Here is a 16,063-nt window from a genome sequence, read left to right on the forward strand (position 1 = left end):
GAAATACAATTTTCCATAATTTGAAGCAAAGAGTGTATATCTAGTTTTATATGATTTCTGTGTTGTACTTGATTCAAAGCTTTGCAGTGTTGGTGAAAAGCTAGAAAGCCAGTGTCTGTTTTTGAAATATTTTTTCTAAAACACATATGCATGGAACATACTTATTTGTATGTTTGTATTTACATATATTTATGTGTATATTTATAATACATATTCAAAAATGGAATATTAGGAAGTTAGAAGACTAAAAAATTAATTTGGAACCGGTCTTTATGCAGACTAAAACATGGTATTTAAAATTTCTCAGTATTGCTAATTAAAACTATTTCTTTTGCCAGTTTATTTTTTCAATTAACTTCATCAATTATTTTGAGGGTATTCCTTTGACTAGCTGATGTAATTTTTAATAGAGAAGGTGCCCTTAAACAATAAACAATATAAAAAATATGAAAACTTCAAAAGAACAAATTTGGTGCAATATAAAAGGGAGAATCAAAATGGTTTGCCTCTCTATAGTCCAGTTAATATTTCTGATTTCTTTTCTCATAGTAAAATGGATTTGATGAAACAAAGCTCCCATACTTTGGAGGCTTAAATTTAATAATGTTTCAGATATCGTCAATGTTATTTTTTTAGTGCTTACTGTATGCCATGTACAATCCAAATTACCCACTCCTAAAATGCATTATTTTTCCTATCTGAGTGTAGAAGTGAATATACCTATGCCACGTTCTTCTCTGTCAAATTCTTCCAAATTCTTTAATGGGGACAAAATTCAAACCTCTTGAAAATGAGAGACCCATTCAGAAACTTCCAGGGTAACAGAAAAGAATGAAGGATATTATATATATGAAATGTATTCTAGAAACCATCTTATGGGCTCACGGCTCAGGTGCAGTTTTGCTTTCATTTCCTATTTCAGATATTTAATTCAAAGTGCAAAAGACACTTGTTTTCAAAGGGAGTTGTGCAGGTTACAAGTTGTAAGGGCTTTCTGATTGAGGGTACAAGTTAGATTTGCTGTTATACTGTATTTCCTTCAGGAGGTGACAGTATAATGCTACTCTGCTACTCTGAGATATTTTAACCCCCTGAAATGCTTGAATATATGTGATTTATATAGTTTTAGACTCCTGTTATTTGATTAAAATTTAAAACAAATTGAGCTAGTAGCATTACAACTTTAACTTTGTGGATATGTTTTTATTAGATTTGAGGGAAAAAAAACATTTTGAATTGAAAAATATTGCATAGTATTTTTCCTACATGCAAATGACTACAATTTAAACTTAATTCTTATTCAGTAGACATCTTTTTCCAGTATACATTACCCTCTTTTTGAAATGTTATTTTTATTTTGGAGTTCAATGTGGGTTTTTTTTGTTTTGTTTTGAATAACTTTAGATAGATTGAAGCAGGAAAAAATGAGTCTAAGCTAACCACTTATATTAGTATGGTGTAAGTTCTTTGAGTTAATTTCATTGAAACTATTATAATGAGAGCCAATTACTGGTGTACACCATATATAATTGGATTTGAGATTGGTAGAGGAAAGATATTTAATACTACAAAAGCTCTGAAAGATGTAATCTGTATAGAATATATGAATTTGGACAAAATCCCTTTTCAGTTTTTTAAATACAATATTCACTCTCCTAAATATTTTGTCAAAGAGAAAAAGTGATAGTATATTTATGAAGTTGGTGTAAAGGTGAAATCTGTTTATGAAGTTTCATTTTAAAACTGGTTAGAAAGGAATGTTGGCAACAAATGTCTCTTCAGGAAAATGTGATGCTTTTCTAGAAGAAATAATTGAAACCATCCTTTCAAGGAAGAGAAAATTTGTCCAGATTGACAGTATGTTGGCCAGGGTTCAGTTTGATGTAAACAAAGTTGCCAAGGTAGAAAAATCCTAAATAACAGATTTAGAAATACGAAAAGCTCTTTTCTAGAGAGAAGTAGCCTCTCATGCTGGAGTTAAGAAACTGTATGCTATTATATTGATTGCTTTTGTCTTGCGTTACTTTTTTTAAAAGTATGGCCTTAACCACCACATCTTTTTATATACTTCAGTAAGTGAAGTTGTATTGACTTTTCCTGCTGTTCCCTTATCTTAAAATTTCAGAAATTGTCCTAGTAAGGATTTTTTTGTTGTTGTTGTCTGTTTCATTTTTTTTTTTCTCTGCAGGATTAACAACTGTGTTGGGGAAGATAATCATTGGCTGTTTCTGCAGTTGTGTTTCTACACAGAGCTACTTACGAGCTATTCACTGATGATTTCTTTCTGCCACTATTATTACTTACTACCACTAAAAAGGCGTAATTGGGTAAGAAACTCTTTATATTTGCTGACAGTGGGGAAACCATAGCTATCACATCAACTGTGGATAGGAGCCCGCTACTAGTTGTTGGAGGCAAATACACTTAGTGGAGCTTTGTGCCTGGAGAGGCAGAAGGTGGGAGAAGCAACCTATGCCTCTTTGTCTTTTGAAATGCATGATCTTTTTCAGATACATAAAACCGGCCTCATTTTGTTCCTATTGCATAGTTGCATGGTCCAGTGGGGTCTTTGGTGATTTATTGCCACCAGCAGAGTTTTTATTCCATCCAAGGGATTTAATTAAGGGTAGACATTGACACCCTAAAAAGCATTAAAGAGCCAAATTGAGGCCCACTCAACTGAATATCCATTCTATCCTCAGTATTTGGAGCATTCTTGTCCTGAAGTTGTTGAAATTTTTCAACCTATGGGTCACCTTCAAATCTAATATGGACTTAATTTGTCATGGTTAATAGGTAGGCAGACAACTCCAAAAAGGTTCTTAGAATTTAAAAGTAGCTGAGAGAAATGAGAAGAGGTATATAAAAACAAGTGAATAACTAATACAGTTTAGTGAGAATATATAGAAGAAAGAAGCCACGTGTGTGGTTGGTATTTGATGAAGAAAATCTAGAAAATAAAATTGCCATCTTGGAAAATAACAAAAATCAAAAAAGGTAAAGTGGGATATAGAGGTTATGATGTAGTGCTCCTGTTCACAGGTCTCTGAATTAGTGTCAGCTGATTTCCTTTTCAAGTGAAAGGTGAATTATTTGCTATTCAAAGGAACAAAAATTCTCACTAAGGTGGAACATGTAGATTAGAGTTGCATGTTAAAATAATGATTACTGGTGAATAAAGGAAGGTTACAACCACCAGGAAGAATAAGTAACCAGGAAAGGATGCTAAGAGGTGAGAATGGAAAAAAATGTGTATAGAAGGTACTAGAGAAGCATACCAATTCCCATCAGTAATAGTAGTAATCAGTTTAGGCATTCTGCACCATTTAATGTTTTTTGAACACCCATTGTATTGTACATTGTGAAAGTAAGAAAGCACAATCTCCATTTATAGGATTTTATAATCTAATGTGTGTGTTCAGGAAAAACATGAATTCTAATGAATACAAGTCCTAGCAACTTCAGAATATATATTATTATACTACACACACACACACACACACACACACACATATATATATATGTGTGTATATATATATATATATGTATATATATAAAACCAAGAATATATATTAGATTTATAAAAGACTAAAGAAAGACTTATGTCTTTTATACTTGAAGAAGGTGCTATTGGTGGTGAAATCCACCTATAGGTCCATATATGGCTGAAAAAGCCAATGTGAGATTTACTGTCTCACAGTGCATACAAAGACTGTTCTTTGCTGTGTACCTCAGTTTTTGCAGGACCTGACATTGTTTTCACTTTCACCACCCTGTCCTTCCTTAAAAAAAACTTTTTGCTCAGAAAGCACTGCTACTTTCTTGAGGGCAGTGAACCATGCCAGTCTATGACAGTTGGTTCCTAGTCTTTGGCTAAGGTACAACATTGTCTGAGCCTTTATTTTAATATATTCTTAGAATGGTATCTTTCCTTTCCTTGTTTTTTGTCCCCTATTTTCAGCTCACCATACAGTAGCTGTTTGGGTATCCTACCATCATACATTCTCTTCAGGTGTTCCACCCAATGAAGATGTGTTGAGATGAATGTAATCAATAATAGAATAGTGACTCTGTTCGAGGACTTTAATGTTTTTGATTTTATCTTGCCATCTGATGTTGAATATAGTCTGTTCATTTTTGTCGTTGGAATTGGTGAATGAATTGAATGTGGCTCCACTTGGGGAGTACAAGTCTCACAGCCCTAGATAAGATTTGTCAGCACTACAGCTCTGTAGACCTCTAATTTGGTCTGGGTTTTTTTGTGTAGAGCTTCCCAGGTGCAGGCTGGTAAATAAACTTTGACTTCTTCAGAGGAATTGCCAATCCATAGTGCTCTGGTGGTTCTGGGAAGTCTGTATGTCTTCTTGTCTGTGGGGCTTCCAAAGGCATAATATCGACATTTAGTACCTTCTCTATGAGTGATTGAAGGACTTTGGTGCTGCTCTGAACCCACTGAGTCAAAAGGTTCCTAGTGGATTGGAACCATATTCTGACAACACCAGCTTCCGGATCCCTTGTCACATCTTTAAACATGTCTGCAGAGAATAGGTTGAAGAGGACTGGATCCAGTGTATAGCTCTATATTATCCCTTGGGTCTGTAAGCTCCTTGTGGACAGGGATCATGTCTACCTCCTGTATTGTAGTGTATGTACTCTTCCAAGCACTTAGTACAGTGCTCTGCACAAGTAAGTGCTCAAAATCTACCACTGATTGAGTGATTGATTCCACTGGTGATGCTGAAAGGCTCCGACAGGGCTCCCCAATTCTATAATGGCAAGCCACTAGGAACTTGATAAATATTTGAGGGCAGCCAAACCTTTTCAGTAGTTGACAAGGACTACCAAATGCCAAATGCATTTTGTGAAGGCTGTTAGAGACACTGTGTAGAGGGCTTGATGTGGTTCTCCACATTTCTCCTATACCTGATATGAGGCAGAGATCGTGCATACTGTCTCTGCTGTGATGTGAAGCTGCACTGCAATTCTGGTTCACAATGTTCTTCCAAAAGTCTGTTCAGAAAGACTACAGCTCAAAGTTTGTCAGAATTCAGAGCAGTGAGATACCACAGTAGTTTCCAGTCAGCTCTCACCCCTTTCTTTGCAAAGAGAGTGATGATGCTGGACTCCCTGAAATCCAGTGGCATTTCCTTGGTGTCCCTTATGTTGAAGAGGAGGCTGCAAAGGTGACTGAACAGTAGATTTCCTCCTTGCTTGTAGATCTCAGTTGGTCTTCCATCATATCCAGGAACTTTGACTGTCTTCCTGGTCTCACTGCGGTGGAGACTTCATCAAATGTTGGAGTGAGAACCATTGCCTAGACATGTTTTGAGGCAAGCTCTTCTTTGTAGAATATCATCCTCAGTGGTGATAGCAATGTTACAGAGCTCACTGAAGTGTTCTTATCATCGCCTACAAATTCCTTCTTTTTCTGTTTTTGTGGTGCAGGCATATCTACTTATAAGTGGGGCAATGGTGGGATGTATGCAGGGGTCCATATATACTCTTTAGGGATGAGTAGAAGTACTTGAAGGGTGGGTAGTTCCATATATATTTTTCAAGAATGCCTAGAAAGCCTTTTTTACGTTTCAGCCTGAAGTCTTGATAATCCACCAAGCTTTATTTTTAAATGGCATTAGTTAAGCACTTACTAAGTCCCAGGCACTGTACCAAGTGCTGGGGTAGATACAAGCTAATCGGGTTGGACACAGTCCATATCTCAAGTAGGGCTCACAGTCTTAATTCTCATTTTACAGATCAGGTAATTGAGACACAGAGAAATTAAGTGAGCGTGGTCATGTGGTGGAGTCAGGATTAGAACCCAGAATTCTCCGACTCATAGGCCCATGCTCTTTCCAATAGGCCACGCTGCTTGTCACTTATACGTGCTTCTCACTTATATCTCTTCACGTGATTTGTATTCCATATTGTAAGTTTTGATGCATCCCTTTTGTCAAGCACTAAGCCCTCAGTAAATGCCATTGATTATCAGACAGTCAACCAATCAGTAGTATTGTATTAAGTGTTGTACTATTGTACTACGTGCTTGGGGGAGAGTACAGTGCAACAGAGTTTGTGATACCTGCCCACAGGGGTAGTCTGGAGGGGAGTGTGACATCAAAATAGATTAGGAATAGGAAAAATAGTACAGTATAAGGATATTTATGTAAGTACTGTGAGGCTGGGGTGAGTATCCAAGTGCTTAAGGGGTACACAACCAAGTTCATAGGAGACATACAGGGGAGGGCGGATAGGAAAGATAATGGGCTTAGTCTGGGAAGCCTCTTTGATCATGTGATTTTAGGAGGGTAATGGAGGTGGGGAGAGGAGTGGACTGACAGATATAAAGGGGGAGAGATTTTGAGTTCCAAGGGAGAACTGGGAAAAGGGGTGAGTGACAGGATAGACAAGATCAAAGAATAGAGAATAGGTTGGTGTTAGAGGAGCGGAGTGTGCGGGTTGAGTAAGTATTGGGGTTTTTTGTTTGTTTTTTATGACATTTGTTAAGCACTCACTTTTGCCAGTCACTGTACTAAACTCTGGGGTAGATATAAGATAATCAGATTGGACACAGTCCATGTCCCACATGAGACTCACAGTATTAACTCCCATTTTAAAGATGAGGTAACTGAGGCACAGAGAAGTTGTGATTTGCCCTAGGTCACACAGCAGATCAGTGGCAGATCTGGGATTAGAACCCATGTCCTTTGACTCTCAGGCCCTTGCTCTTTTCACTAGACTATGCTTATTCTTGCTCCTTGCATGCTGTGTGACTTTGGGCAAGGCACTTAACTTCTCTATGCCTCAGTTTTTTCATCCATAAAAAGGGTATAAGCTATCTCACATTAGGTTAGGTAGGAGGGAGTGACCTGATTGTGTGCCTTGAAACCTTTGGTGAGAAGTTTCTGTTTAATGTGCAGGTGGATGGGCAACCATTGGAGGATTTTGAGGAGTGGGGAGATATGAAGAAAAGAATTTTTCAGAAAAATGATCTGGATAGCAGAGCAAAGCATGGACTGGAGAGGGGAGAGATAGGAAGCAGTGAGGTCAGTAAGGAAGCTGATGCAGTAGTCAAGGTGGGAAATGATGAGTGTTTGGGTTAGCGTTGTAACAGTTTGGATAGAGAGGAAAAGGTGGGTTCTAGAGATGGTGTGAAGATAGAACCCACAGGATTTCTTGACAGATTGAATGTGTGGATTGAATTAGAGAGAGGAATTGAGGATAATGCCAAGATTATGGGTGCTTGTGAGACAGGGAGGATGGGGTGCTGTCTGCAGTGAGAGGAAAGGTTTAGATGGGAGAATAGGAAAAGTTCTGTTTAGACATTTTAAGTTTGAGGTGTTGGCAGGACATCCCAGCAGAGGTGCCCTGAAATCAGAAGAGTGGTCAGGACTAGAGAGGTAGATTTGGGAATCATCCACATAGAGATGGTAGTTGAAGCTATGGGAGTGAATGAGTTCTCCTAGGGAGTGGGTGTAGGTGAAGAATAGAAGGGGACCCAGTACTGAGCCTTAAAGGATCGCCACAGTTACGGTGTTGAAGGTAGAAGAGGAGCTTGTAAAAGATACTGAGAAGGAGAGGTCAGAGAGCTGGGAGAAAAACCACGAGAAGACAGTCCCTCTCCTGAAGCCTAGGTTAGAGAATGTTTCCAGGAGAAGGGGGTGGTACCCAGTCTCGAAGGCAGCAGAAAGGTTGAGAAAAGATTAGGATGGAATAGTGGCTGTTGGATTTATCAAGAAGGAGATCATTGGTGATCTTAAAGAGGGTCATTTCTGTGGATAGGGTGGAAGCCAGATTGCAAAAAGGGTCAAGGAGAGAGTTAGGGGAGAGGAAATGGAGGCTATGAGTGTAGACAGCTCATTCAAGGAGCTTGGTTAGGAATGGTAGGAGGGAAATAGGGTGATAACTGGAGGATGCTGTGGGGTCATGGCAGGATTTTTTTTTATGATAGATGGTACATGAGCATGCTTGAAAACAGAGAGGAAGTAGCCATTGGAAAGTGAATGTTTGAAGATGGCAGTCAGGGAGGGAAGAAGGAAGGGGGCAATTGCTTTGAGGTGAGAAGGGTTGGGGTCAGAAGCACAAGTGGAGGGGTTAGAATTTAAGATAAGGTGGGATAGCTCCTCTTGAAATACTGTTGGGAAGGATGGGTGAAGAACGAAGGGACTGTAGAGGAGCAGAGGAGATTTTAGGGACACCACACCTAAAGGTTTCAATTTTATTGACAAAGAACTAGGCCAAGTCATTAGGGACAAGAGAGGAGGGGTACAGGGGGATAAGGCATTTGAGGAGAGAGTTAAACATCTGAAACAGCTGGAGCGGGCAATTGGCACAAGAGTCAATAAGGATGGAGAGGTAATGTTGCTTGGTGGAGGAGAGGGCAGAGTTAAAGTAGGTGGGGATGAATTGAGGTGGATGAGGTTGACTTCATCATCGTCAATGGTATTTATTGAGCGCTTACCCTTGATAGAGCACAGTACAATAGAGTAAGTAGACACTATCCCTACCCACAAAGACCTTATAGAATAGAGGGGAAGAGATGGTCATTAAAATAAATTGCAGACAGGGAAGAGGAAGAATGTAAGGCAATGTAAGCTCATTGAGGGCAAGGAATATGTCTACCAACTCTATTGTTTCGTACTCTCCTAAGCACTTAGTCCAGTGCTCTGTACATAGGAAGCACTTAATAAATACCATTGTTAATATGTACATAAGTTCTGTGCATAAGTTCTGTGGGGCTGAGGGTGGGGTGAATTTCAAGAGCCTAAGGGCTACAGACCCAAGTGTATAGGTTAGCAGAAGAGCAAAGGTGACTCAAAACATTTAAACAGGGAAGTGGGGCTTAGTTAGGAAACATCTCTTGGAGGCCTTTTGGATACCATCTAGTGTGCAGTGCAGTGGTAGAAAAATAAGATTTTTGAGTTTCCAAATATGATAGTGAATTGTATTCTATGGTTTCCATTTGTTGACTTAAGCTTAAATCATGAGATCAAAAAGTGGTGAAATCAAAACACATTTCATTAGCTGATGGCTACAAGAAGAGGAAGGGTTTCAAAAGCAAAATACAGTGTTGTAGCAAAAGTAATTATTGATCCCATTTACTGCTAATACAGAGTAAGGAGAGAAGATAGCCAAGCAAATTAGTAGAGGCCCAACACTTAAAATAAGTTGCAGTTTAACACAGCCCCTGTCCCAATCCCCAGGTGGTCAGAAAATTTTATTAGGATATAATATAGAAGTGTTTTAAGAAAAATAAATAAATGAAGTAGGATATATTGTTATATTATACACTATCACATGCTCTGTCTCTGTCCAGCTATACCACATCATGAGGTGTTTTTTCAATGGATCATGTGACTAGCCACAGTGATACAAATTTGGAGATTCTGGACAGTTCTGCATTACTGATTTCCTTATAGAAACTCAGATGCTTCAACATTATCATAGACCTAAAATCCAATGCCCACACTGTCTTGCGCTCTGCCAAAAGTCATACGGATCTGATTTATTCAGTTACTTATTCCTTTGTTTATCCATGCATTGGTAGTGTACCACGTAGGTAGCCGAACTCAGTTATAATTTGAAGTTCTGTGTTGCTGATGAAAATCTTTAGGTATATAGGGTTTTCCTGTTTTTGACTGGTACACGTTTTTTTGGTTTTGAACTGTTGGGAGATCACTATTGCAGAAAGGCCATTCTGCTGGATAGCAATCAGGGAAAGGGCTGTTCTCCTTAAGTACTGACTTGGTGAAACTCTGGATACCAGGAGGCAAGCTAGAAAACAGAGACAGTCCCTGTATGGATTAACAATATTACAATATTACTCTTTTTGTCCCCTTGGCACATGTAAAGTGCTTAACAAACACCACTGTTATTACCTACAGCCCAGCATTAAAAAACACCCTCTAAACTAGAATGCAAATAAGAGAATACATTATGATTCACTTAATCAAGACATATGTTAAAATCAAGATAATAAAAAAGTTGCAGGGTCCCCAATCTCACCTACTAAGTGTACCTCATTTTCGACTCTCCCAACTCTGACCCTTTTCTCAAATCTTGCTTCATTTAGGAAACTTCCTCCCTGTCAAATCTACCACACCATGTCCCTTCCCACCTTCAAAGCCTTCTTACCAACTAATCAATCACTCAGTGGTATCTACTATGAGCAGGGCACTGTGCTAATCACTTGAGATGGTGCACCAGAAGTAAGTCACAGACCCTGCTCTGAGAAGGTTTATAATTTAATGGGAGAGGCAGGCCGACATGCATTATTTACAAACAGACAAAGCAGAAAGAAGAACAAGAGTGTATAAAAGAGTGTAAAGAGTGTATAAATATTAACATAACAATATTAGTCTGTTAAAGATCTATCTTTGTCATGGTCCTAGAGCTTTGGTAATGTATCAATAATAGTCAGTGTTGTCATCTTCGAAAATGAAAGACAACATGCGCTTCATTCTTTGCATGACTCTCTCTGTGTGTATGTGTGTGTGTATGCCATGTATATATGTGGTAGCAATCAATAATGGTACTTATTGAGTGCTTACTGTGTGCAGACGACTGTACTAAGTGCTTGGGAGATTACAGTACAACAGAATTATTAGACACGTTCCTTTCTCATAATAATCCATATGTATGTATGTCCAGATATATGCATGCATGTACACATGCACAATTTTCCATCTGATAGGTGACCACATTATAACAGAACCCCAGTGTATATTTGAGATCCACTGAAATTACGAAGATTAATTTACAGGGATATGAAATAATTTGCCATCATTTGCATTTCTTGCCATGCCAAGAATATTATTGAAGTGGAATTTAATTTCTCTCCACAAAACCCCAGTTCAATTTAATTTCTTCCTCAGAGGGCCAGTTGAGGTTGGGAGTAATGGCCATATCCCAAACCCCCATGAAGAGTGAGGATTGTTTTGGACAATAAATCTTTTGCCAAGTTAATGAGTAGCAGTGACAAATATTAAAGGGGATCAATCCAGTGTTTGAGTAACAAATTCTGCTGTTTAAGCACTATTTCTCTGAATAGATGTTCTAAAATTTTGCATGTGAATGACCCTAGTTTCATAACTTGCTTAGTTTGTGTTTCCTTGAACTCTAACTCTGTTTATATTACAGATATTTTGGGTTTATCTCAGACTTGTGGTTTACCAAAGTACAAATTATTACATTTTTCTCAAACAGACCTACACATGACAAATTTACTTTTTCAGGTTTAAAATCCTTGAGAATATCAAATATTTTATTAGCGGTTTCATCATTATCAATATTTAGTGAACGCCCACTGTGTATAGAGCACTATGCAATCTATGTGTGTATATATGTACATATTTTTTTAATCTGTCCTTCGTTTTCAAAGATGACATTTACTCAAAGGACTGTACAAGTCACTTGTTGACAGGCAAGTGAAGTAAAAAAGACCTTGCCCTTTTGGAACTTAGAATATAATGCAGGAAACAAGCAGAGAGAAATTACAAACATACATTAGGAGTAAGTAAATGTAGATAAAAAACTAGACCAAAAGTAAGCACATTGCTAAACAAATAAAATAAACAGATATACACTGAATGACTGATGAGGTTAAATGTCAAGGAGTGGTTGGAATCAGTGGAAAAAATGCCTTCTAAAGGAGGTAGCATTTTAGTGACTTCCAGCACATCAACCTCAGCATGTCTAGGATTGAACTTCTCATCTTCTCTCGTAGCCCTAAACCTATCCCTCAGTTTCTCATCTCTGTCGATAACATTACCATCCCCCCCAGTCCAAGAAGCCTGCAACCTTGGTGTCATCCTCAACTGTCGTTCATCATTCTCATTCAGTCAACGGCTAAATCCTGCTGTTTCATTCTCCACAGCATTTCCCAGAACCCCTATATTCCTCTAGCTTTCTTCATGTCACAATTAGACTACTGTATCAGTCTCTGTACTGGTCTTCCAGATCCCATCCTCTTCCCCCATCCATTCAGCTTCCACACTGCTGCCTAAAATGTCTGTTGATGCAGGCCTCTCTAACCCTCAAAAACCTCCAGTGGCTACCTATTTCCTTCTGCTTCAATCACAGTGTCCTTACCATTGGATTCAAGGGTGTCCACCAGTTCTCCCTGTCCTGCATATCAACTTCCTTCAACCACAGTGCCCCAGTTCACACTCTTTACTCATCTGCCAAAGCTGTTGTACTCTCCCAAATGCTTAGTACAGGGCTCTGCATACAGTAAGTGCTCAATAAGTACAGGGCTCTGCAAACAGTAAGTGCTCAATAGATGTGATTGAATGATTGATTCTTTACACCTTGTTAACTATGTATCACCCAACTCCGATCTCTTGCTCATCCTGCTTTCCCTTCCTGGGGCTATTTTCCCCTTCAAATCTGCGAGACCATATCCTTCCCCATCTTCAAAGTCCTTCTAGCCTTCTAAAATCCTACTTCCTCCACCAAGAGGTCTTTCTCGATTAATTCCCAACACTTCAAATCACATCAACCCAACAGCCTCCTTTGGCATTCAAGTCGTCACATCCATCCTCAGAACTTACATGTCTTTGTGTAATCATTTGTATATTCAGTTGTTTATTCAGCCATTTCATCCTGACAAACTCATGCTACTACCTGTTGTACTCTTGTTCTTCTTTCTGCTTTGTCTGTTTGTAAATAATGCATGTCGGCCTGCCTCTCCCATTAAATTATAAACCTTCTCAGGGCAGGGTCTGTGACTTACTTCTGGTGCACCGTCTCAAGCGATTAGCACAGTGCTCTGCTCATAGTAGATACCACTGAGTGATTGATTAGTTGATAAGAAGGCTTTGAAGGTGGGAAGGGACATGGTGTGGTAGATTTGACAGGGAGGAAGTTTCCTAAATGAAGCAAGATTTGAGAAAAGGGTCAGAGTTGGGAGAGTCGACAACGAGGTACACTTAGTAGGTGAGATTAGGGACCTTGCAACTTTTTTATTATCTTGATTTTAACATATGTCTTAAGTGAATCATAATGTATTCTCTTATTTGCATTCTAGTTTAGAGGGTGTTTTTTAATGCTGGGCTGTAGATAATAACAGTGGTGTTTGTTAAGCACTTTACATGTGCCAAGTACTGTACCAAGTACCAGCGGTAGATATAAAATAGTCAAGTTGAACACAGTCCTTGGGCTCCATCCAGTCTAAATGGGCAGGAGAACAGGTATTGAATCCCCATTTTACAGATGAGTAAACTGAGGTCCAGAGAAGTTAAGTGACTTGCCCAAGGTCACCCAGCAAGCAAGTGGCAAAGGAGGGATTAGAACCCAGGTCCTTTGACTCCCAAGCCCATGATATTTCCACTAGGCCACACTGCATCTCAATTATGTTTTCTTTAGCCAAGAAAACAAATTTTAAGCCAAAGGTTTAGAAACCAATTTCAGTCCCCTTAAAATATTCTTGATTTGTGTTTCCAAAATATTACATCTACTTCATTTTACGCAGCTCTTTCTTGAATACCATTATTCAGTTCTTACAAAATAGATTTTGGCAACCTCTGGCCTATATTGACTCCAAATTGCAATTCCTAATTATACATTTACTCAAATCTTATAGAGCTATTATTTTTATTAGGGAGGAAATTTCATGCTTCACATTAAAAATACTCAGGTTAGAATGTCTATTACAGAAAATCAATTCTATTGTATTTTACTCTTCAAGCACTTAGTACAGTGTTCTGTGCACAGTAAGTACTCAATATCATTAATTGATTGATGTATTTTAATCATTTTATGCTAAAGCTTACATTTTCTGAATAGCTTTTTTTAATGGGGAAGAAATTTAAGGCAACTACTAATTGGTCGTTTCCAAGTGGTTTATTTTTGTATCTAGGGCAGCTAGCTACAAGACTGAATTTAGATTTTATTATTTTTTTGAGTAAAGGACATGCTGCTGAGATTCAGGAAAGGAAAAATAACCATTACTTGGGAATCCAGCCAACTCTTTTGCTTGGTAGATATTGACATTATTGTCCCGATTGGCTGATTGTCTAATAGTGTTGCTAGGGATTTTCAGTCATAAATAACTGACACAAAATCATTCACCCAGTCTTTTGGATCACAAAGAACAAAAACAGCAAGATGGGTTGGTTATAATTAGTCTTGAATTTAGGCAACCCTGAAAAATTAATTTAATCTACCAAAACATAGATTTGTCATGAAATACCCTACAGCATTTCATTAACTTTTATTATGCCTACCTTTTACATTTAGTAACATTTATGGAGAAAGTTAAGTCTTTCAATCAGTAGCTTTTGGTTTTTGTTTTTTTTTCTGATCTAAAAGCTTTATATTTGCCATGAACACGAAAACTGGATGAAATTACTAAAATAGGGGTTGGCCATCTGGAATTTTAGCGTTAGGCTGGCACATTAAGAACACTTTGAAATTTTGGCTACTTGCCATTAGAGTTATTTTTATTTTTTAGCATGCATAGTGGATAGAACAGGAGATCAGGATGAAGTTTCCCTTATTTCTGACATGGGTGATTTGTACATTTGGTTAGTGAAATATGTATTTTGATTAATTATAATCAGAAGGCTTCATTTTGGATTGACAGCAATATTTTATTGCTTGTTTCAGCCCTAAAAATCACTTTGAGATATATTTTTGAAATATATGCCTCAATTGAATATAACTTAGTGCTTTGAAATTATCAACAACTTTAAGAATCAATTTTAAATACCTATGTGGATTTGTTGAATTTCATCCATTTTGGACAACCAAAATTTCTATTTTTGCTTTACTGTCACAAAAGCTGCAATATGTGCTTTGTAAAGCCCGTATGAAAGTTGCTTAAATTTAACTAAACATTTTATTTCATTAAAATAACACAACACATGTCAACTTTAAAACTAAAATTAATCTTTCTCTTTTGTTTTACTGGTCATGCATATTTTTTAATTATGTTTATTTCTGAAAATCATTTTGTTTGAGTAAATCAGTGCAACATATGGGCGGGATTACCTTGTGGTTGCCCAAAGAAAGTTTATATATTGCAGTAAAACTCAGAAGAGGAAGGACTGCTTGACCTGAACCTGTTGCCTTGTAAAAGGCTAGTCACTTTTCTTCCCATTGAGCCTAGATAGAATTAGTTTGATCACCCAGTATTATTTGATTTTACTAAAATCTGGGCTTGAGGCCTTTCTTTTTTGGATTGTTGACATTGACAAGGAAGAGGATGGGGGTTGGTTTTGGTGGCATTTTTTTCAGTTCTTTAGTGGAGGGGTAAAGCAGTCCCCTAATTTGGATGGTGTATTTATCTTAGAACCATTACAGGGAGGTGGAGGCAGGAGATACAAAGTACTGGAATTTTCTTACTTAGGAACGTCTCAGCTTAAACTTGAAGGACTCTTGGAAACAAGCAACCCTGAGCAAGCCTACCATAAATTTCCGGCCAGCAACTGGGCTAAACAAAATGGCCTAGTCACTGAAGCTGGACCTGAGACAGTTCACTTTTCCCTGAATGTCTACTTACCGTCTACCATTCTAAAGAGCACTGGGGAGATACCCGACAGCGCAGCGAATTTCGCTGCGCTGTCAGGAGAAGCACACTGCGCACGACGTGCTTCCTTTTAAGGTAAGTAAGTCTCCCTCCCCCCCGTCCTACTCTGACCCCTCCACCCCCTTTGCCCCCCTCACCCTCCCCTCCCCACTCTCTAATTGCTGTCCATGCAGATTTCCTGACTCCCACTTCCTGTCCCCCAAACTTGCCCCTTCTATCCCCCATTCCCACAGTCCTCCCACACCACCCATCGCCCACCACCAGTCTGGCCTAACACTTGTAACCAACGCTGGGTTTTAAAAAAAATAACAACAAAAAACAACTTTTTTTAACTAGCAGCCACTGAGTTTTGGTTTTTTTAAAAAAATATTTAAAAAAGTAAAAAAAAAAAAAAAGCCACGCTGGTTTCTAGTGTTTGACTGGCCCCGGGGGTGGGGTATATCAAGGGGACTGTAGGGATAGTGTGTGGGGGTGTGTGTGTGCAAATTTGGGGTGCAGGGAAATGAGGTGAGAAAACCAGGTTTTGCAGCAATTTAA

The 16,063-nt window shown here is 38.4% G+C and overlaps 1 protein-coding gene across 3 annotated transcripts in view; it reads left to right on the forward strand.

Moving 5' to 3' along the window:
- ZDHHC21 (zinc finger DHHC-type palmitoyltransferase 21) overlaps positions 1-16,063 on the forward strand; it is a 64,226-nt gene that overhangs the window by 24,780 nt on the left and 23,383 nt on the right. For all 3 annotated transcript variants that reach the window (XM_029055597.2, XM_029055598.1, XM_029055603.1), the window contains one exon: positions 2,189-2,327. In XM_029055597.2, coding sequence (XP_028911430.1) covers positions 2,189-2,327 — 139 coding nt within the window. The remainder of the gene's footprint in view (positions 1-2,188; positions 2,328-16,063) is intronic.

This window comes from Ornithorhynchus anatinus, chromosome X5, assembly GCF_004115215.2.
Source record: "Ornithorhynchus anatinus isolate Pmale09 chromosome X5, mOrnAna1.pri.v4, whole genome shotgun sequence".
NCBI lineage: Eukaryota > Metazoa > Chordata > Mammalia > Monotremata > Ornithorhynchidae > Ornithorhynchus > Ornithorhynchus anatinus.